Source organism: Vipera ursinii (genome assembly GCF_947247035.1).
Source record: "Vipera ursinii genome assembly, chromosome: Z".
NCBI lineage: Eukaryota > Metazoa > Chordata > Lepidosauria > Squamata > Viperidae > Vipera > Vipera ursinii.
The window spans coordinates 111,947,947-111,972,417 of NC_139517.1; the positions used below are offsets into that span (position 1 = coordinate 111,947,947).

General features: G+C 37.6%; 1 protein-coding gene across 4 annotated transcripts in view; it reads right to left on the minus strand.

Annotated features, from left to right (window-relative positions):
• Positions 1 to 24,471, minus strand: part of NRP1 (neuropilin 1) — a gene marked incomplete at its 3' end in the record, with an annotated part of 145,948 nt that overhangs the window by 24,284 nt on the left and 97,193 nt on the right. For all 4 annotated transcript variants that reach the window (XM_083378345.1, XM_083378346.1, XM_083378344.1 and 1 more), the window contains exons 7-10: positions 14,517 to 14,675; positions 11,532 to 11,676; positions 7,080 to 7,414; positions 669 to 813 (exon numbers count right to left, since the gene is read on the minus strand). In XM_083378345.1, coding sequence (XP_083234471.1) covers positions 669 to 813; positions 7,080 to 7,414; positions 11,532 to 11,676; positions 14,517 to 14,675 — 784 coding nt within the window. The remainder of the gene's footprint in view (positions 1 to 668; positions 814 to 7,079; positions 7,415 to 11,531; positions 11,677 to 14,516; positions 14,676 to 24,471) is intronic.

Sequence of the window (24,471 nt, forward strand, 5' to 3'; positions counted from 1 at the left end):
TCTGAATCAAGTGAGTTATAACTCACATGGACAAGCCTGATTATCGCCCTACATGAGCCTTTAGAAATCTAAAGCTAAATATGATGAACAATAGTACTCATTTTTCTTAATGAAAGTTGGCAACTCATTGAGAATGGCTAATCTCAATGTTCTGCACTTTGATTAAACGTATGAATAAAATCTACTCATGTTTATGCAAGGGAAGGGTATTTTTTGAAGGGGTATTAGCCCCATCTTTGAAAAGTCCCAATCTTCACAAATTTTAGAAAGTTTTGGTCCCCAAATTTTCACTTCACTATGTTTTGCAGGGAAATTCTGCATATCTCTAATCCACAGATACAATAAAATGTATTAATTGTGTGGCTGAAGAAAGGCTCTGATTTTAAGAAAACTTTAATTTAAATATATAGGAAGATATAACTAAAGGGACTAATCATATTGAAATGACTACATTTACAAGTGTCTCCATTTTTCATTTTAAAGGACATATACTGCTGGACAATTTGTTGAATTTTGCTAGCATCAAACAAACATTCTAATGTGCTAGTTAAAGATAGAAAAAGCACAATAACAATCACACTAAATATTAAAAGCTAATAGAGGTTCCATAGACCAGTACCATAGGAAAATAATCAATGAAACAGATTTATCAGAGATTGTGCAATTACCTTCAATTTCACAGCCCAGCAGTTCCAGTCTTAGTCCCAATCCAGCATGGGTGGCTCTTTCTGGATAAACACGGATGAATCTGGTTGTCAAGGGGTCAAAAGTGCGAAGTTCAGGAGTATCATAGTTAGTGTTGCCTTCAAAAATCTGTAGAGCATACATACAAAATTGTGTTGCTTAACAATCACAGATTGGTTTATTTTTAGCTAGCTGGCACGTTTTTTTTCCATTTGCTTAACAACTGAACAGTAGTCATAGTTCTGATTGTTTTATGAAAGAGCTCATTTCTTTAGAAAATGAAAGAAAGAAAAGATAGTTGAAGACTCTCTAAGAAATTGCATGTCTTGTTTTTCAGAAATCTATCCATTAGGACTAGTAGGGAAATCAAATGTTTTAATATGATATCTTTAAATGAAGCTTACATTTGGAATTTGCACAGATATCTTCAGGGAAAGATTTTTTCTAAATGTCAGTCATCATTCATTTAGTTACAATGGAAAATTTCAAGAGAAAATTTTTACCCTGATGCTTACAGTTATATTGCAAGTATGCAAATTAAACTTTAGAAACTATAGCTGCTGAAAGAGGACAGATGTCTGTGAAACCACTTCTAAGAATGATAAATTATTGTAATTTGCTACAGATACAGTATTTGTGAGATTTCTTGGGAAAGAGTCAACTATAGAAATATTTGATTTGGACCTTATTAGTTTTCATTGTATTAATAACACAAATCTCAACCAGAACTTAATCATTCTGAAGCCCAGACTTCTTAATATTAAGTGTAAACCTACACCAGCAGATCTATTTAAAGCCAATCATGTGGTCAATTCCTAACTTTTCCTACAATAGAAGATAATGATGCATAATAAAGAATTTTTGAACTAGCACAAAATATATTTTGTTCAAGCTGTCACTGAAAAGATGAGAATAAAATTACTACATTATTCAAGTGATTTTTGTGAAAATGCCATAACATGGAAATCAACCATATTCATCTTGATTTGTACTTCTGACCTCTTACTAGCCTTGCTTCAGCTCAAGCTTGATTTCATTTTTATGTTAGCTCTATAGAAACCACTGAGAAATGATTCCAAGGGGAAACTGCTTTGTGTCAGGGATATTGGCAGGAACACTTCAACTAAATGTAGAATGTTTTTGATAGTTGCCAAAGTATAGAGAATCTTCACCCAATATATCTACTTTATATGCTAAATTAAGCATTTATTTTATAATTCTGTTCTCTTTCTTGACTAGCTTCTTCACCACATATAGTCCTTAACTTATGAGCAGGCGTTTTATGATGACTCAGAGTTATGACAGCCACAGAATGGGTGCTTTACAGCCCATAAAGTGCTCCCTTGCTGTCATAAATGTACACGCTGGCACCTCATGACTGCATGTTGGGTGGATCAGTGTGATCAGCATTTGCAGTCATTTTTGCAGTCCTTAACTTATGAGCAGGCGTTTTATGATGACTCAGAGTTATGACAGCCACAGAATGGGTGCTTTATAGCCCATAAAGTGCTCCCTTGCTGTCATAAATGTACACGCTGGCACCTCATGACTGCATGTTGGGTGGATCAGTGTGATCATCATTTGCAGTCATTTTTGCATTTTATTTTGAAGAAAAAAATATCCATTCAAATGAATGGCTTCACTTAACAACTGTAGTGCTTGTTTAATATCTGCAGTGTTCACTTAATGACTCCTGCAAAATTTCCGATCATTAAGCCAAGACTTCCAATAGAGTGTTAATTAAGTACATAATTTTTTCTTTGGAAGGAAAACCCTCCTTGCGAATCAGAATGATGCAAAAATTGAAGAGGCCAGTTACTTGGGCTTCAAAAGAATGTCTCAGAAGTTGAAATGTTTACTTCCCTTTGAAAAAATTCATTTGCACAAGTATTTAGGTCAACCCTATTCATATATAGCATTGCATTCTTGGCTCTTGATTTATGGCCTGGATTTAGATTATTTGTTATCTAAAAATTCCTCAGTACTGATTTGGTGACCTGTCTATTCCTTATCTATTTTCCTTTCTGTAAATGTGAGGAACACATTCATTAATGACTGTATTCTTCATTAAGACTATTTTGATTTCATGGGTGCTAAAATTCCCAAAATGTGCTTGAAGGAATGGTGAATTTATTTATCTCTTCAGTGTTCTATGCCTGGTGTTATATAAATCATATACTTTATAATCACATATGTATAGATGTTCTATTTATAAACTCTATGCATACAGGATGTATGCTTTTCAATTAAGTAGCATTATCCTGAGCATATTTATCCAAAAATAAATTCAATTGTGCTCAAAGATATGGATCTCCTGCTCAAATCTAAAAAAGAGAAGCAATTGGTATATTGAGAGCATTTAGAAAATACATCTAATGAAAGAGAATTCAAAGGTTATAACTATTTATACATAAAAAAATCATCACCATGAGTTATTTTATAATAAAATTTACATTTCAAATATTGTAAAAGTCCCATGAGAAAAGTGTGCTGTAATGATGAAGATATAAGTTTACCTCACCCTCAGAAGCTCACTGGATGCAGGTAGATTAGACTAGATAGACCAGACTAGGAAATCAAACTCATGCAAGCTAAAACTAAGATTACAGCAGCAGAATCTTGCAACTCTTAATGTGCTTTCCCACTGCCTCACTTTATCTTCATGAGAATTAGGGAGGATTTTGTCTGAGGTGCTTTTTCAGATTACAGTTCTTGGCTGGCAGATTTCTTTTATTTGGCCATTGTCTTGGTAATGGCTCTTCTTCTTGTTCCACAAGGTAATTCTTTCTGCCCATTAAATTGTATGACTATGAACCAGTCAGCCCAATCTATCCCAAGGTCAATACTGGTGAAGAAAACAAAGTATGCTACTTAAGATCCTAACAAAAGGAGTGACATGAATAAAAGTAAATATATACATAAATAAATACATTCTACAAAAAGGAAAGATATTTACAATGTATTGTTACATTTTTGTAACAATAATCCTTAATTATTGTTTATGTAGTAAAATATAATAATGACCACTTTTCTATAAAAGATTTCAGAGCAGTGTACTGACACATGGGCATAGAATTAGGGTAGAAATTTAATGCCCCCTTAGGTACCCTTCAGATGTCAGATGTGTGGTACTGAAATTCTTATCATTCCCACCCAGTTGATCCTAAATAAATATATTAAGTGTCATAAGGACTGTGAAGATTAAGCACTATTTTTATTACAGGAGTAGAACAAACTTCACTGGGGTCTCTATTGATGAAATGTTTACTTAGGAATTCAAAATGCAGATCAAAGATCTCTTTCCATTCACCATTTGGCCACAGACATTACAATGCAGAAGGATGTCTCCAATGGTGGGAAATATAATTAAGCAGGAGAAAGGACAGAAGCAACAGATTAGGGTTTAGCATTCTTTGAAGCATCCTGGATGAGCCTGTCTCCTTTTGAAATTTAACAGCACTTGCTTTTTGTGTGGTAGAAGCTACTCTAGAGAAAAGAAGCTCTGGAATGCATCAAGGTCATAATTATACATAAATTATTGCTTTCACTGTAGTTCTCACTGTGTGCTTCTGGCTGAAATGTCAGAAAGAAACTGTGTGTGCTCTTACTGCTATGTGTCTCTGTACTAGATCAGGGCTGGAAACAAAGAATTCATATACTTTGGAAGGAATGACTATCCTTTCTTAGATAAGTATGATGTCTGATAGTTTGGTCCCAATGTTCACTATCAGTTTTTCACAAAACCTTGGGAAACATGTCCAATACAGTCTATAAATCAGATAATACTTTAATAAGGTGATTACCAACTAATTTAGCTTTTAAATCATATTTATTTCTGCAACATCAAAAAGCTGAGAACAAGGAACAAAAATTAAGATAAGAAACAGTCTATCTACTGGTCAATATTGTAGGAAAGTAAAGAAAACCCAATCACAATGACAATTGCATACGTTCCCTCAACCCCACTCCTCAAAAAAGGGAAAACTTTGCTAGCGTTCCTGCTATTTTTAAGGTTCTGTTATATGCAGAGTTGCTATGAAGAGAAGCTTTCTAGATGCAAAGCTACCTTTCTTCCTACATTTAAAAGTTCCTGCAAGACATGATAGTGAATTATATCATGCTGATGATATTTCAGTTACTGTAGACACTTCTCCCAATATATGTAGTTATGTTGTCATAGTTGAAAAGGATGAGGTACCATAGTATGACTTCATCCTTTGTTTCTTTCCAGAAAAGTTTTATGCATTTAAAATCCACCCCAATTCTCAGATCTTTGTTCTGGCTCAGATTTCTTTTATTTGGCTATTATCTTGGTATTGGGTCTCCCTCTTGTCCTCAAGATTATTCATTGTGGAAGGATGATTTTGAACCAGTCAGCCAACCTAACCACAGGTGGACAATTGTGAAATAAAATTAGAGAAAGAAGTTCTCTGTATGTTACCTTGAGTTCCTAACAAAAGGAATGATATGAACAAAAATAAATACATACATTCTCTAAAAAAGAAGGCAATTTATAATGTAGGATCCCATTCTTGTAACTAAGGAATCTATTCTTAATTATTGTTTAGATAATAAAAAATAATAATGAATAGTGTTTGGTGTGTCTGATGATGGTTTTGAATATATTGTACAAAAAAGGGGTAAAAAAAACCATTAAATAAGTATAGCAGTACAGCTGATTACTGCAGTAATATGAATAGGTAGAAATTTATCATATGACACTTCAATCTAAGAATGTATTCAGTAAATTATGTTTCATTTCAAGAAAGAGATTTGCTTTTAATTTATTCTTTTAATCAGTGTAGTCAGCATTACATATAGCAAAGCTTAATTAATATTTTAAAAATGCCTAAGTCCTGTTTTAAATTCTCCTAGCTTTCCAATATCTCAGGATTTTATTCAATTTCCCCACAGACTGAACAATTTTAAATATTCTGAATATTTACTAGGATTATGCATGTTATAGAACTTTTTTTATTTTAAAAAAATTACTGGTTTTGAAAGCTCACTTTTCTAAGAATTTAAGACTCTGAATGGACCTAACATGTCTGCCAGCATTCATTTTGCCAGGACTGCTAATTTTGACAGTAAGAACAAATGCTCTGAATTTAATACCAGAAGACTAAGTAGCCCAAGGTAAGTCACAGAAAAAACATAATGCTATTTATTTTCTACTTTATTTAGACGGCTATGTCAAAAAAATGTGCATTTCTAATAAAAAACAATGTGAGATCCCATTGCTGAAGTTATTTATTTTTTACACTTTATGATGAGCCCTTTATTTTCAGATTCAAGGCCATTTGAAAATAGATCTGTGGCTGCCTTTCTTCCTATATAAGTTAAGAAGTGGATACAATTTTGTGACAGGCTGAACTTCTAGCAAACTGCTTTATATTGTGCCTAATACTAGTGATATGGTATAGCAATAATTCATCATGGATTTTTTAAAAGCTTCATATGAGAACAAAGAGATTAAACATGGGATATTTTGCATGCACAGACAAAACAGATAGTCCTGAATTTACAACAATTGGGAGCAGAATGTGGCCACTGAGTTATCGCATGATCAATTTTACAATCATTTTTACCATGGTTGTTAAGTGAATCAGACAGTTATTAAGTGAATCTGGATTCCCTAATTTACTAGCTTATTGGAATTCAACTGGAAAGGTAGCAAAGTGCAGTCACATAAGCACAAAATGCTGCAACCATTGTAAATGAGAGCTGTTTGCCAAGTGCTTGAATTGTAATCACATGGCTGCAGGAGTGGTGAGATGGCCATAACTTCAAGGACAGTCATAAATCATTTTTTCCAAGGCCACTGTAAATTCAAATGCCATTAAATAAACGGTTATAAGTACTACCTGTAGTCCACTAGAGAGCTATACATTTCACATTGACAAAGGGCATGATAGTTAACCAGGATCAGAGGGTTAATATTTGGACAGGAGACCACCAAATGGCTTAGTGCTACAGAATACACTACGAAGTATAAAAAAAACAAGAAATCTCTTCAAGGTGGCAGTGGCTAATTTAAACACATCCTTGTAGATGCCAAAAATTAAGCTTGATTCAATAGAGGCTTTATCTTTATGTAAGTTAAGATAAAAGCATTTGAATTAACTATTCTTCTGATTAGCTTAAATGAAGGGCAATAGCGAGGTTGGTGTTAGTTCATGGATAGAAGCTTTTTTATTGCTTCATTAGACTTTTCATTTAAACAATATTTTCTACATTATCTGCAGCAGTTCTGTAGCATTTCAGACAGAGGCCCAGAGTGCCACCGGCTATTTTTATTTGGAGATACCAAAAATGGGCCTTCAGCATTCAGATCATATATCCTGGTGGTAAATAGTTCCTACTGTGCTCTTCACCATGCGTAATTACAAATTTACCTTGGCTTTCTTTTTGCTGGCATCCATAATCCATTTCCAGTCTGATCCATTGTAGCTATATTCAATTTTAAATTTTCTCATGAAGACCTTGTTTTCTCTGTGTTTACCTCCCTGGACTATTATGCCCCGAACTATCTTTTCTTCACCAAGGTCTATTTGAAGCCATTCTTTTGTATAAGTATGACCATCTGGGGGTGGCAATGCCCATCCTATCCGGCTTGTTATAAGACGGACGTTTTCTGGCACCCAATTCCGATCCAATTCATTTGATGCTGTAATCTGAGAGTCAGCGATGAGTCCAGACACCATACCTAGCATGCCAGAGCAAGGATAATCTAAAAGGTTAAAAAAAGTACATGTGTGATTTGTATATACATCCCTACAATATCCATATGCACAGCACTTCTGAATAGTTTTACTGTATTAACCATTTTTATCATTCTTTTTATCATTCTTTGCTACCATCATCTGCAGAGAATTGTATTATTAAGTGAATTAAAATACAATAGCCAAAAAGACACTTTCAAGAAGCTTGTGTAACAGACCCATAGATTGAATCATTAGGCTTAGCCAATGGTTTTCTTGACTGATGTGACTGAGCCAAAGCATTCTTCTTTACATTTTAATCACTCTCATTCAATTTGATTAAAAAGGGGGGGGGGGAAATGAGATCCCAAGACCTCAAATTCCAAACTCAAAAGCACTTCATTCAAAAAGGAACTTATTCTCTTCAGTTTATTTTTGTCTTATTTGCATAGAAACTCAAAACAGGAAGATACAAACAGCTTATCTAGACCAGAACAAAATCTACTCACTTGTTAAGGAACCCTAAAAGCAGACCCTACATATAAACTATAGCTAGATTTACAAGATGTGGTTAGGAAAGTACATAGAAGCTTGTCACAAGAAACCTGTTTTTGGAACAAAGGAAGACAGAGTGATATTAGGCTTGGGTTGGGGGCGGTGGGGGGAGCACCTAGATGAAAGTCTGGAGATAATTATTTGCAAGCTAAAAACTAGCTCATGCTAAGAAAAACATGGTAAACACACATAGTTGCATGTGCAATCTAGAAAATGAGGAAGAAATTTATAATAATAAACCTTTATTGTCAAAGGTCAACAAGTGTACTTTGAGATTAGCTGAGCCTCCCCCCGTTCTCTCTCCCCCCAACACACAGTGACAACAAACCCTCCATCCTACCACACCATGTGAACCAACTACACCACACACCGGCCTCCCAAGTCAATTCTGCATAAGATTATGTCCCATTTAAAAGCCTAACAGCCCACGGATAAAAGCTATTTTTCAGCCTGTTGGTACGGCTGGCTATATTCCTGTATCTCCTACCGGATGGTAGGAGAGTAAAGAGATACCGTCCAGGGTGTGAGTCATCCCTGAGAATCTTCCTCACTCTTCCAAGGCAACGAGCCCTGGCGATGTCATCCAGTGGTGTCAGGGAACAGCCCACAATGTCTTGTGCTGTGCTCACCACCCTCTGTAATACTTTCCTGTCCGCGGCTGTCAGACCAGCATACCAAACCACAATACCATACGAGAGGACGCTCTCTATAGTAGACTGGTAAAAGAGGGTCATTAGCTGTTGTTCTACCCTGTTCTTCCACAAGACCCTAAGAAAGTGAAGCCTCTGTTGGGCCTTTCTAGCCACCTGTGTTGTGTTAACTTTCCAGGTCACATCTTCACAGAGGTAGACTCCCAGAAATTTAAAGGAGGAAACTCTCTCTACACAGTCCTCCCCGATGTAAAGTGGGGCAGGTTCCTCCTTTTTTCTCTGGAAGTCTAACACCATCTCTTTTGTCTTGCCGATGTTTAGGTGCAAGTTGTTGTTACTACACCATATGGATAGTTTTTGTACCTCTGCCCTATATGCTGTCTCATCCCCACCTGTAATAAGACCCACCACAGTTGTATCATCTGCGAACTTGATTATCGCAGTGGATGGGTCAGATGATACACAATCATAAGTGTATAAAGAGTACAGGTAGGAGCTAAGCACACAGCCCTGTGGCGTGCCGGTGCAAAGCTTCAGGGGGGTGGACAAAGCAGACCTGACCCTCACTGTTTGTAACCGATCCCTAAGAAAGTCTTGAATCCAATTGCAGATGGATTGAACTTCTGCTCTTGATCTCTTTCAGCTGAGGGTATAAAAATAGAATACAGGCCTTACTCAGGGTTCCTCTTGCTCTTTTGCTTTTGCTGTTGCTAAATTCAGCAGAGGAAGCCCCTTTGCTTCTGATCAGAAATAAAGTGACAAATTTCTACTTTCCTCGACTCTGCATGATTGATTGGCCTTCACTCCGGGTAAACTGAACCAGAGATTGGCATTTGGCCATCAGGAAGGTACAGATCATAAGCCAAGAGGGCTACTGAGTAATGGAAAAGTGTGTTGAAGGAACAATAGTACTGATAAAGCCAACTGCAATAATATCTTTGGCTAGTTTACAATAATGAGGTTGATTCAAAAGTACCACCAGGACAAATTCTAGAGCAGGGGTGTCAAACTCAATTTCATTGAGGGCCGCATCAGCACTGCGGTTGCCCTCAGGGGGCCAGGTGGGTATGGCCAGGGTGGGCGTGGACTACTGGGTGGGCATGGCTAGACTGTGTATGGCCTACTGGGTGGGCGTGGCCAGCTCTACATCATTTGCATCAAGGGTTCCTATGGGGGCCTGGGCAGGAATGGGACAAATCTGAGGGCCCCTGGGCCAGGGCCAAGGCAGTGGGGGCCGTTCCCTCACTGTTTCCAGGATGGCTTTGCGGGCCGCATGAAACCACTTCGCGGGCCGGATCCGGCCCCCGGGCCTTGTGTTTGACATGTCTGTTCTAGAGTAATTCCAAAGTACTCCAAAAATTCCCCAAAAATAGATGGCAGGAAGGAAAGGAAAACCATTCTACATCAGAAATTTCTTTAATTGGTAGAATATTTTCAGGAAATTGAAAGTTAGAATTTCTTAGTATTAATGAATATATTTGAGATGGGATTTTTTTTCTTTCTTGAGTTTTTTTTGCAGCTATGCAAAATTTTTGTTAAACTGTTAAAGTTTTGTTTACATTGTTTGATAAAAATAGATTATGTCATCTGTACCATATTCCTCTATCCATCATTTACCTCTACCTGTTATTTTCCTTCCTAATCAATACTGTTTTGGAAGGACAAAAACACTGGAAAATATGCTTGCAACAGTTTTAAAATATGCAATTAATCTGATTAATGAAATAGGTTAGATTAATGGATTTTATTTTAGTTAGAAAGCTAAAATTAACCTCCTAAGTAATTTTTCTTTTAATTAATCTGTATGCTTGTTCCTTGCTTCTAAAACATCCTCTTTATCTGAATAATGCAATGTGAACACACATATCATTATAACAGATGATGTGACAAGTAAAAAGCTTACATCCCTGCCTTCACTCAGGCATAAGGGAGTGCATACCACCCATATGTAAAAAGATCTTATATCTTGTTGTCCATATAACTGAGTGGGAAAATCTTACAAGAAGAAGGACTCTAGATGATTGGTAGACCAGCACAAATATTTTAATCATTTTTATTAACCTTCTGTATGCATTATCTCCAAAGCCTTGGACTGCCTGAATAGGGAAGAAATTAGTAACTATATTACTTATTCTATTCTTATGTAAGATAGAATAAGTGTTGATTTCTGTCTAATGGATAAATATTGAGATGCTAGAGTGGTCTATACATTGTTTGTGTGTGTGGTTATTATTTACATGGTTTCATTTCCCAATTCACAAAGTTAGTATTTGATTTAATGGACCTTCATGTGTTGCAAGTACTTTCCATATCTAAGCTGCACAAATTTTAAAAAAAAACCTAGAGTAGCTGTTTACTCCATCTAGTGCAGGGGTCAGCAACCTGAAACAGTGAAAGAGCCACTCGGAACCGGTTCCCTCACAAAAGGAAAAACTGGGAGCTGCAAAAAATGTGTGCGCATGCGCGTACATACACGCATGTGCAGAACAGGGTTTGACTGAAGAGTGGAGACAAGGCGAGATATGCACCTACCCTGAATATTTGAATTGATTGGTTGAACTTTTTTAGTCCCACTTTTTTTTTGGACTGCACATGGCAGAGGACTGGGAGCCGCAGGAGATGGCTGAAAGAGCCACATGCGGCTCCAGAGCCGCGGGTTGCAGACCTGTGATCTAGTGGCTCTCAGTTTTTGCAGCTTATATCTGCTCATAGACAACTACTGATTTGGTCATATAAAGTAGAAAATCACGATAACAATTTGCTGTCTTTTTAAGACAACAAGGGATTACTTGTAAGCTTGTAAGCCGCCCTGAGTCTTCGGAGAAGGGCGGGATATAAATGGAATTAAAATAAATAAATAAATAAAAATAAATACTTGTATGCCTGGAAATACGTAATATCAGTCTTTAAAAAAATAAAGTAAATTCTTCATAGTCCTTACCAGTAATTTTACAGCCATAAATTTCCAATCTCAGTGATATCCCAGTTTCCCAGGTTACAGGCTTGATTCGAACAAAACGTGTCAGAACTGGTTTGGGAAAAGATCTATAAGCAACCTCAGTTGGGTTGGTGTTCCCCATGAATGACTATAGAAAGAGAAAACATTTAAGATATCCCTCAAAAATATTTGAACCATGTTTGTTTATCCACATCAATATTTGAGTATTATTGCAAAAATAGAAATTATTTTTATTGATAACAATGATGGTAATAATTATAAATTCAAAAATGATCACATTCCCACTGAAGAAAAGGATAATCCAGAGTAAGTATAGGATATTGAATTCTTGCAGTTCCATATGGTAACTTATAATTGACAATGTTTACCTAGATAAAATTAAACAATATTGAATTATAGAATAAAACATAGGGGAATTAAATTTCTACTGCTAAGGACACCAATTTTGACTCAGGTGAGGATATCTTCAGTGATGGGATTCAAATATGTGAACAACTAGTTCTCTGTGTGGATGCCACTTCCAGAAGTACCAATCTGGGCCTGGGCAACAAAAAATTAGCTACTGGTTCTGCCGAAGTAGTGCGAACTGACTGAATCCCATCACTGGATATCTTGTTTCCTTACGAATAATTCCAATATATAGTTTTCTTATCATACTTCTAATATTTAGTATAATCTAGGTATTCTATTTATCTGTGTTTTACTACTTAATATTTTTTAAACAATCAGGAAAGGCATTCAAAGACAGATAACATAATTCTGCTCTGTTAAGAAAGGTGTATTATAATAGGGTGCATATTTAGACTGCAAAAATTTAGAAGATTATCAGACAGAAGCAAAGATATATTTTAATGTTTTAATTTTTAGTTTTGTAATTTTAATATGATTTTATTTATTTATTTATTAGCTTTTGATTGGAAGTTGCCCAGAGTTGGTTAAAAGATGGTTGGCTATATAAATATTTTAAACAAACAAGCAAGCAAACAAATTTAGAAAATCTTTTGCTGTTGTCTGGCTTTTACAGCCCAGACATGAATATGCCTATAAGTAAGTCAAATTCTTCATTGACTAAATTCAAGGAAGGTGACTAATTTCCTTTTTCATTAGACAATGCAAAGTCTCAATTTCCTGATGTTAGGCATTTTTCCGTTTTTAGGCAGTAATTTCTTAAATCTTTCCCCAACTTTCATGCTTTGTATTTTCTTAGAGCAGAATAGTAGTAAAGGAAGTTGACCATGTCATTTAAACCTGTCCATATAAGTAGCTAAAATGCAATCAGTTGTAGTATTGATTTTAGCTGCTGTTTATCCATTATAAATGGGTTTTAATTGTTCAATTGTTTCTACTTTCTTGGGACTGGACAGCTAGAAATATTTCTATCTCCATTTTGGGGCAACTAAAACATTATTGTCTCACTTCCCCTTGTAACAGTCTTACTAAAAATTGCTCTTTCTGTTAGTTTTTTTTTAAATGGGAAGGAAGTAGTAATGGAAGATCAGCAGGAATTTCTTGCAAACATTAACTCTATTTAGTATCAACCATCTGTTTAACTTATTAATATTAATTGCACAGGAAAGTTAGGCCAAGGCCTGTGGTAAAGTTTGGCTGTCTTTCAGACAAACAGGATGAAACAGCCAAGTGGTTATCTGTTATTCATGATAAAGGAAGTGCAGCAGAAGTACAAAGGTTGGGTTGTGTAAGACTTTTAAGGTATTTCCAAAATAAATAAGACATATCTGGGGAAAATGTACGAAGCTTTGACTGACCATTTTTGCTAAATATTATGGAACCTATATCAAACTGAGGAAAAGATATTCATCTGATGTATCATTTTAATACAACATTGCTTTTCCCCCCAATTTTTAAAAGATTGCTACTTGTTGATAAAATAGAAGACAAGCAAGCACCAGTGCACAACTGAGGTACCTCAAATATAATTACATGACAATAATTTGGTGAAAACAAGAACTTTGAATTGGTACTATTCTGTAGACTTCTTTAATATTTTCATATTAAGGAGTCACAACTGGGAAATACATGACTCTTTTATTTATGCTTCAGACCTTTACTGGGTATGGTATATATTATTGCATGGATTTTTTTTAAACATCTGCAGTCTAACAGAAGTAAGAAACAAAATCTGAATTTGGAAAAAAATCTAATATCTAAAGAAAAATTAGACATAATCCAGACAAGACCAAGGATGTTTAGTTTGGGAAAGCAATTAAATATCAACAATTACAATTAATGGATTTAAAAGTGTTTCATTTTGATGATTTAATCTTCTTGTTTTCCATGCTGCAGCAATGAAGCATTTTATTATAGAATGTCATTTTTATGCCTATAAATTACCAAGGAGTGATATACTACAGCAAGAAAAAAACATAAATGATTGGAGAAAAACTATAAGGATTATTTCAGTGTGTTAGAATTTGTCTTTTGAGGGTATTTTATTTTCTCAGTGTTTTTAACTGACTAGTAAAATGACCAATAGGGTAAACTATAATTGATCCTCCAAGTACCTAGCATTTTGCTTAAAGCACTGATAATTGTGGGCAGCATGGTGGTTCAGGGATGGCACGATGGCTCAGTGGTTAAGACACTGGGTTTGTCAGTTGAAAAGCAGGCAGCCTAGGTTCAAGACCTGAGTGCTATGTGATGGGGTGACCCCCTGTCCTTGTCCCAGTTCTTGACCACCCAGCAGTTTGAAAGCACCCAAATGTGAGTAAATAAATAAATACCACTTTGGTGGGAACTGTGATGTCATGCTGGCCACATGACCACGGAAATTTCTTTGGACAGCACTGGCTTAAAGGCCTTGAAACGGAATTGAGCACTGCCCCTATAGTCTGCAGTGACCAGCAGAGTAAAATCTACAGGGACTCCTTTTACTGATAACTGTAACTAAATACAGAATTTTATAAATTCATAAATAGTCAAGAACATTATACAGATGAAAAACATTACCAAAGGTTTATTGTTTCCATCTTTAATGGATATCCAATCTTCTCCATTTGAACTAATATCCACTCGATATGTTTTCAGAAAATACATTTTTCTGGTTTCTTTTGAGATTGCTCCTTGAGTCCCAATGGCAGATACAAAGCGGAGTACGCCTATGTCTACCTGTGGGAAGGAAAGAGGACAGGTAGGGAGAGAAGGGAACAAATCACATTTAATGTATATTCTAATGTGTCATATGCTGAACAAGTAACACTTTGCTTTTTTAGAATGTGATAAGACAATCCTGCTATTGTTAGTGGTACTCCTGCCGATTCAGCTATGACTTCCGCTTCCGCTTATGGTCTTGCTCTTATGGCATAATGTTGTCTATGTACATCTTCCAACAATAAAAATATATCTGCTCAATATAAAAATGCAAGCAATTGTTCATCTGTACTACATCCTGAATGGGAAGAATGGTAGACAATGTGTATATGGTCTGAACAACTGGAAATGTCCAATATCCAGTGGCCCATTGGAGCAATACTTCAGCAGGCTGATAAGATATTGTTGCTAAGATAAAATCAGAAATTTTCAATTTTGTATTCATGAGAATTTAATTTGCTTACATGTATAGGCTTTTTTGAATCTTGACTGCTGGATATACATTATTCACACATATCTATATGTATTTATCTCTATCTCTATCACCGTCATCTATCTATTGCATATTTCAATATGTTGTTGTTGCAACTGGAAGATTTCAAAGCATATGTATTTCTCTAATTAACAATCTGCATGGATTAAATTAGGAAGAAAAAACCAAATCAAAATACCCCCCCTCCCCCAAAGAACAACGTGGACCTCAAGAAGAAGCTGGAAGAGCATTTTCAGCCAAAGATGTCAGAGATTGCCTGGCGCTTCACGTTTGATCAGCGAGTGCAGCAACCCAGCAAAACAGCATCAGAATTCATCGCGGCCTTAAGTCTGGCCACACGGCTCTGTAAATTCTCGAACCTTGAAGAGCGACTGTGAGACAGGTTCGTCTATGGCCTGTGGAACCGAACGCTCCAACAAAGACTTTTTGCCAGAGAGAAATTAACATTTTCAGAAGTTCAAGATGAAGTTATGGCAGATGAGGCCACCGGGGGTGCAGTCCAAACAGTCCAGCCCACCAGAATGACGAAACATGAAGAAACAGTCCACCATGAGGACGCCAAACGCTTAGAGGAATCTTTGGAGGAAGAAGATCCTGAAGTCAACAAGCTTCACAAGGAAACCGACACGCAGCAACACAGCAGCAAACAGCAAGAGAACACTTACAAGGCAGTTCTCTTACCTAGATGTAAAGGGTGCGGCGGCAACCATTTTTGCACTGATTGTAGATTCCAGTCAGCCACGTGCAGGGCCTGCGGCAAAACAGACCACATCGCAGTGGTCTGCAGTGTTTGCCAGAGGGACCGGCCACCCAAACGCCAGTCAGAAAATCCAAAAAGAAAAGGGTCCCAGGGTCCATTCAGTGTGGGGTTTTGTAGAAGCCCTAGAAGCGTATGCAGCACAGGGGCCCATCGCCCCCTCAAACCTACTCAAACTGCAGGTAGAGCTACAAGGAGTCCCTTGTAAAATGGAGTTAGACTCTGGCTCTGCTGTCTCCATTATTTCCCAGGACACCTTCAGTTTCGTGTGCAGGTGCAGTAATAAATGGGCCAAGCTGAGGCACTCAGACATAATTTTAACTGACTTTCAAAATTCTCAAGTCAAAGTTAAGGGAGAAACCACCTTGGGTGTAAAATTTAAGGGGTTTCATGGGCACCTGGATGTCATAGTAGTAGGGGGACAGAGAACGAGTCTCATAGGACTCAATTGGTTTGAAGAGTCCCTTTTGCCCTCAAACATAAAATTGACTCAGAAATAGACAAGCTTGTAGAACAGGACATTTTACAACCAGTTGATGGTGGGGAGTGGGAAACTCCTATAGTCACCCCGCTTAAGGCCAACAGGGAAATTAGGATATGTGCAGATTATAAATGTACAATTAATAAAGCCTTAAGCAACATGCTTACCCTGTCCCAGTGGTCAACCACATTTTAGCTTCCTTGCAAGGGGGTACTATTTTCGCTAAATTAGATTTAGCACAGGCCTATCAGCAATTGCCAGTTGATGAGGTCACAGCCAAGGCTCAGACAATCGTGACTCACAGGGGGGCTTTCAAGGTTAAGTGTTTAAAATTTGGAGTCAGTGTAGCTCCAGGCATTTTCCAGGGGATCATGGAGCACACACTTAAAGGCATTCAGGGCATCTGCCCTTATTTTGATGATGTTCTTATCGCTGGGGAATCTACAGAAGTGTTAGCCAACAGGCTCAGGGCTGTCCTACAGAGGCTTCGCGAAGCAGGCCTCAAACTAAAAAAGAGTAAATGTAGTATTGGGGTCCCTTCAACAGAATTTCTGGGATTTTGAATTGATGCTATTCACCCTGCTGACTCCAAAGTGAAGGCCATTAAAATGGCTCCTAGTCCTAAATCCAAAGGAGAGCTACAAGCATTATTGGGCCTCCTCAACTTTACCATGCCTTTCTGCCTAACAAGGCTGCATTAGCAGAGCCTCTTCACAGGCTCTTAGATAAGAAAGCTCCATGGAAATGGACCAGCATTCATGAAAAAAGCTTCCAGGACTTAAAGGCACTGTTGTCAGTTAAATCCACTGTAACTCATTTTAGGGAGTCTAAACCAGTCTGTTTAGCATGTGATGCATCTCCTTATGGGGTGGGAGCAGTCTTGAGTCATTTAGAAAAGAATGGAACACAAGTCCCTATTGCATTTTATTCTAGGACTCTGTCCTCTGCTGAACATATCTACACTCAGATTGACAAAGAGGCCCTAGCCATTGTTGCTGGAATAAAAAGATTCCATGACTATTTATATGGCAGGGACTTCACAGTCTTTACAGACCACAAACCACTGTTGGGACTCTTCACAACAGACAAACAAACCCCGCACATACTTTTTCCAAGAATGTTGAGATGGTCTATTTTCTTATCTGCATACACTTTTAAATTGGTTCACAAACCTGGTAAAGAAATGGGCCATCCTGATGGCCTCAGCAGACTCCCACTGCCACTAATGGAACCAGACCCGGCTCCTGTGGCCAGAATTCTGTCCATTCAGGACTTGCCAGAATTTCCCCTCCATGCTGGGGACATTGCTGCAGAAACATCTACAGATAGAACACTTAGTAGAGTGCTTTCATCGGTACACATGGGGTGGTTAGATAAAAGCCCAGGCTCTGAGTTTCAGAGTTATTTTGTCAGAAGACATGAGCTATCAGCTCACAAGGGGTGCAGCCTATGGGGAAACAGAGTCATAATCCCCTCTCCACTGAAAGACAGGGTTTTACAGTCATTACACGAGGGCCATCCAGGCATTGTCAGAATGAAAGCTTTAGCAAGAAGCTACCTTTGGTGGCCTGGCCTTGACAAGGACATTGAGGCACAGGTACGTGGTTGTGGTACATACCAGCAATCTAGGCCTGAGATACCAAATGCTCCAGTTCACAGGTGGGTGGAAACGCACACTCCCTGGTCTAGAATTCACATAGACTATGCTGGGCCCTTTCGGGGACAGCTTTTTCTCATAGTGGTGGACAGCCACTCCAAATGGCTGGAAGTAATTCCAGTTGCAAACATGACTACTGCTAGGACCATCCAGGTGCTGAGAAAACTCTTTGCCACACATGAGTTGCCAAATGTCTGAGTTTCAGACAATGGGGCCCAATTCACTGCTGCTGAATTTCAGGCCTTCCTAAGAGCAAATCTTATCAGGCATGCAACATCTGCCCCTTTTCACCCATCCTCTAATGGTCAAGCTGAACGAATGGTGAGGACCATGAAGGAATCATTTAAACGCATCGTAACAGGTGACTGACATCACAGACTGGCAGATTTTTTTTACTCTGCCAACATTCTACACCCTGCACTGCTACAGGCAAAAGTCCTGCAGAACTTCGTTGGGGGAGGCGACTGATCACTAAACTGGACAGGTTGCATCCAGATAGAGTGGCAGCAGAAGCCGCTTGACCAAAACCCTGAAGGGGGCTGCAAGTGGGTGATTGGGTATGGGCCAGAAACTATGGACATGGGAATCTGTGGGTTCCTGGTAAAGTTACCAAGTCATCTGGTCCCCTTTCTTATGAAGTGGGGCTTGAGGGAGGGAGGGCGAGCTGTCAGATGCCACATTGATCAACTCAGAAAACGGTTTCCAGAATGGCCACTAAGCGAGGACTGCATCGTATGTCCCTCCCAAAGTCCTCAAACTTGCAGCCAAGCCAGCCCATACATGGACTCTCAAGACTCTTCCTTCTTAAGCAATGAGGAATTGGGCATAGAGGAGAGGAGTCCAGAAGTGCAACATGGATCCCCTGAAGGAGCAAGCCAACCAGACTTTAACAAACGCTGTGCCAACTCTGCTGATCAGTATGACTCTGGAATGGGCCAAACTGGAGAGGCCAGCCAGAGAGCATCTAATTCCTTTGACTCAGGTGCATCAAGGGACATTGGTCTACCTGGCCCAATGGGTAAGCTGGTAGACCAGAAAGTGACTGGAATCCCAAGGCATTCCACAAGGGCATGCAAGCTTCCTTCTTATCTAACTGATTACGTTGTAAAATAAAGGAACTATAATGTTGCCTGTACTGTAACTTGTCACTGTACTGAAACAGTATTGGAGCTATGATGTTAACTGTCTCGTGTGCTATTATGGAAGTTTATTCATTCAGGCTAACTGATGCTATAATATAACTTGTATTGTTTTGCAAAAGTTGTTTTGATGTTAAGTCTTGTAACTTGTACTGTTTGCCAATTATTGCTATGATGTTGTCTGATCTAAGAGGAGAGGGGGGTTATATATTGGGCTCTGTTGTAACACCACGTGGTAAGCTGGAGCAGCTAACGGCTCTCCAGCTACCCAGACTCCAGGTCTCCAGTGCTGCTATTGGCTGTCCCTAGGCGGCAATGGGTTGCTTTAAACCTATTGGCTGCCGCCTAGGGGCCAGGCTATAAATTGTTGCAAGCTGCAGCCCAATTCTCAGTGTAGATCCTGCAGGCAATAAACCATGAGCTTTGTTGAACTCACTTGCCTCGTCTCCTTTCCTGCGTGAAGAACTCACTACACCACAAGATTATTCTCCAAACATTACCCAGACATTAGAAGAGTGCTTTGAAACTGCTTGTCTTAAATATCTCCACCCATCAACCTTTTTAATTATTTTGAGGCATGCCGGATGCAGATTGCATGTCTCTAGTGTCCGTCAAGCATCCTTTTTCCTGGAAGCATGTCATACATCCAAAAGCAAAGAGATGGGTGGATGGATGGGTTAAATCAACATAATCTCTTAGGGAAAATATGAAGGAAGTCCTGTTGAAGATAGAAAGGCTGCTATTTAGATTTACTTAGATAATATACAATCACTAGGAAACTAAAAGTCTTGAGGAACAAAAGTTACAGAGTAAAGCTTTTGGGATCAGAGAGACAAGCATTGCTCCCAGTTTTGACTTTAAAAAGTGCTTTGCTTGTCTAAAGTTTTAGAAATGCTGAACAGTTTAAATAAATGTCTGGAGAACAACAAAAAATGAGACATAGATCTACAGTTTTTTTTCATCTATTGTTTTAATTGTTATTTAATTGACGGGTATACAGCTAGTTTACTGACTGCCTCATTTAGTGATTGTTCAGTTATGATAGCAGTGAAAAAAATAACTTAATGATCAATCCTTGCATTTATGACCTTCACAGGTCTATAAAACAAAGAAAAACTGAAGTACAATAATAAGGAATTTGTGGTTTCACTTAGCAACTGCTTCACTTAATGACCAAGTTGCTTATCTCAGCAGGGCTCACTAAACAAGAACTACCAGTGATCAAAATTATATCCTTCTCACGTTCACTCATAGTAAAATAAATGATTCACACTTTTCTTTCATTTGTTCCTGTATAAGAATGGCAGGTTATTTTGAGCACTCTACTGATAAAAATGGGATTCTCACTTCTGCTTTCTGCTTCTGACTACAGGTATATATAATCAAGAGCACGATGCTTTTTATTCAAAATATTTTGAGCATAAGGGAAAAGAGAATTGTGCTACTCCGAAAGAAATCAGATGGTCTACAGTAGAAAGTCAGGCATATTGTCCAGATCAACTTGAAGTGCCCCCCAGATAGTCTGGTGTTGATTAGGGATTTGCATTATGTCTAGTTAAATATGCAATTTTAGCCTGAAGAGTTCTTACGAAACGATTGGACTTAAAGAATGAATAAAGGTGTCAGAGAAACATTTTTTTTAAAAAAAACCTCCAAGTTTGAAATAGCCTCTCAAAAACATAATTTGAAGTGAATTAAAATGTCTCTATGTGGAATTTTCATGTGGGTTCTTTTTTAAACAACTCCTATTTTCTCTTAAATAACCAGTAAGTCTTTATTGTGAATGAAGTCAGGCAATAGTCCATAATAAGTGTTCTACCAATTAAAATCCAGTTTCTGTGAAAGAAAGAGGAAAACAGTGCCTAAAACAGAGTCCAATTGTTCAATGATTTAATTGCATTGATATTCAGTAATTAAATTATGTATTTGTTTTACTGGAGCAGTAAACGCCACAGTAACAAAAGGACAACACAACAAAAAGCCATCTTGGATAGTGTATGTCAAATACATCTGTACTCATTAACTGAGGAGAAAGAAAAGAAAACATCAAAATAAAAAGAGGAAAGCACCATCAAAGTTAATAAGATTGAAGAACATCTTGGGTAATGTAAAAGCTCTTTCTTAATGCTTAAAAAGCCGAAAAACTGGAGCAAAGCAATTCTCTCTGGGGAAGGCGGCTAGAACTGGGATGCAGTATTTTTTTAACCCCTTCATGGATTACTGCCTTGTCGTGGTGAAGGGGCTTGCATAATTCAATGAAGCTATGAGCTATGCCGTGCAGGGCCACCTAAGATGGACAGGTCATAGCAGAGAGTTCTGACAAAACGTGATCCACTGGAGAAGGAAATGGCAACCCACTCCAGTATCTTTGCCATGAAAACCCAAAACGATATGACGCTGGAAGATGACCCCCTCAGGTCGGAAGGCGTCTAATATGTTACTGGGGAGGAGCAGAGGGCTAGTACTAGTAGCACCAGAAAGAATGAAGTGACTGGGCCAAAGCCGAAGCCAAAAGACGCTCAGCTGTGGATGTGTCTGGTGGTGAAAGGAAAGTCCGATGCTGAAAAGATTTTTTCTCCATAGGAACCTGGAATGTAAGATCCATGAATCAAGGAAAGCTGGACATAGTCAGACAAGAGATGACAAGACTGAACATTGACATCTTAGGAATCAGCGAACTAAAATGGACAGGAATGGGTGAATTTAATTCAGATGACCATCAGGTATACTACTGCGGGCAAGAATCCCTCAGAAGAAATGGAGTAGCCTTCATAGTCAATAAAAGAGTAGGAAAAGCAATACTGGGATACAATCCTCAAAATGACAGAATGATCTCAGAGTAGGAAAAGCACGTAAAAAGGAACAAAAGCAAAAGGAGTTAGAAGACGAAATAAAGATGGAGAGGTTACTTATCTTGAACCCAGCTGATAAGAAAGTGAAAGAAACAACTTATTGAAAGGGCAGTTTAATATGTTGATAGCAGACCAGGTGGCAACCAACATACGATACACTAAACATAATACTTTTTATAATGCTAATAAGCCAGGTAGATGGTTAGCTTACTTGTTAAGGAAAAAAGAAAAGTCTCGGACAATAGAGAAAATAGAATGGTAAAAAGGTTTATCAACAAGATTTTATCAACAAGGTATTTTCAGAATTTTATTCTAAATTATATGCAAGTGATACAATTCAAAGTATAGATATAGATAAATATTTACAAGAGGTGAATATTCCTAAGGTTACTCAAGAGCAGCGGGATAGAATGAATCAGTTAATAACTTCTGAAGAGATTGTTTTAGCAATTAAACAGTTGAAATTGGGTAAATCACCAGGGACAAATGGATTGACAGCTAATCATTATAAAAATTTGCAGTCAGAAATGGTGGAGCCTTTGAAGGACCTATTTAGAACAATTCAACTTGGGGGAGTAGTGCCTCCATCATGGAGAACAGTTTTCATAACATTGATTCCAAAGGAGGATCAAGATCTTAGTCAACCAAAGAATTATAGACCAATATATCTTTTAAACACTGATTATAAGATATTTGCTAAAGTATTGGCAAATAGAATAATGAATATAATGCAACAAGTGATACATAATGATCATTCAGGGTTTATAACTGGTAGACAAATGAAGTACAATGTAAGACAAATTGTTAATTTATTGGAATATTTGGAAAGAAACAACCAAGTCTCTGCTACATTGATATTTTTAGATGCAGAGAAGGCTTTTGATCAATTGAATTGGCAATTTTTATTGAAAGTAATAGAAAAGATGGAATTTGGGGATTATTTTTTACAGGCTATTAAATCAATATATCAAAAGCAAACGGCACAAATAATTGTTAATGGTAATTTAACAGAAATTTGTAAAATTGAAAAAGGAACAAGGCAGGGATGCCCTTTATCACCATTGTTGTTTGTTCTAACACTGGAAATATTATTGATTAAAATACGTGAATCAAATAAGATAAAGGAAATTAAAATTAGGCATCAAGATTATAGATTGAGAGCGTTTACAGATGACTTGGTTGTTACTTTAACTCAACCTACTCAATCAGTTTTAGAATTATTGGATGTGATAATACAATATGGACAAGTTTCTGGATTTAAAGTTAATAAGCAAAAAACTAAAATATTAACAAAAATATGACTATAAAACAAAGAAGCGTTACAAAAATCAACAGGATTTGAAATAGTAAAAAAGGTTAAATACTTGGGGGTATATATCACAGCATCGAATGTGAAATTATATAAAAACAATTATGAATTGTTATGGCAAAAAGTACAAAAGGAGATTGACGGGAAGGGGGGGTTATTATTAAAATTTTTTAAAACTTTTCAATTAAAAAAAGAGTAGGAAAAGCAATACTGGGATACAATCCCCAAAATGACAGAATGATCTCAGTTCATATCCAAGGCAAACCATTCAATATCACAGTAATCCAAGTCTATGCCCCAACCACCAGTGCTGAAGAGGATGAAACTGACCAGTTCTATGAAGCCCTACAGCACCTTATATAACTAACACCAAAAAATGATGTCTTAACATCATGGGGGATTGGAATGCTAAAGTAGGAAGCCAAAAGATAACTGGAATAACAGGCAAGTTTGGCCTTGGAGTACAAAATGAAGTAGGGCACAGGCTGACAGAATTTTGTCAAAAGAATACGATGGTCACAGCAAACACTCTTTTTCAACAACCCAAGAGAAACTCTACACATGGACATCACCAGACGGTCAACACAGAAATCAGATTGACTATGTGCTTTGCAGCCAAAGATGGTGAAGCTCTATACAGTCAATAAAAACAAGACCAGGGGCTGACTATGGCTCAGACCATGAGCTTCTTGCTGCAAAATTTAGGCTTAAACTGAAGAAAGTAGGGAAAAGCACTAGGCCACTCAGGTATGAACTAAATCATATCCCTGATGAATATACAGTAGAGGTGACAAATAGATTTAAGGAATTAGATCTGATAGACAGAGTGCCTGAAGAACTATGGATGGAGGTTTGCAACATTGTACAAGAGGTAGCAACTAAAACCATCCCAAAGAAAAAAGAAATGCAAGAAAGCAAAATGGCTGTCTGAGGAAGCTTTGCAAATAGCTGAGGAAAGGAAGGAAGCGAAAGGCAAGGGAGAAAAAGAAAGATACACCCAATTGAATGCAGAATTCCAGAGAATATCTAGAAGAGATAAGAATGCCTTCTTAAATGAACAGTGCAAAGAAATTGAAGAAAACAATAGAATAGGGAGAACCAAAGATCTCTTCAAGAAAATTGGAGA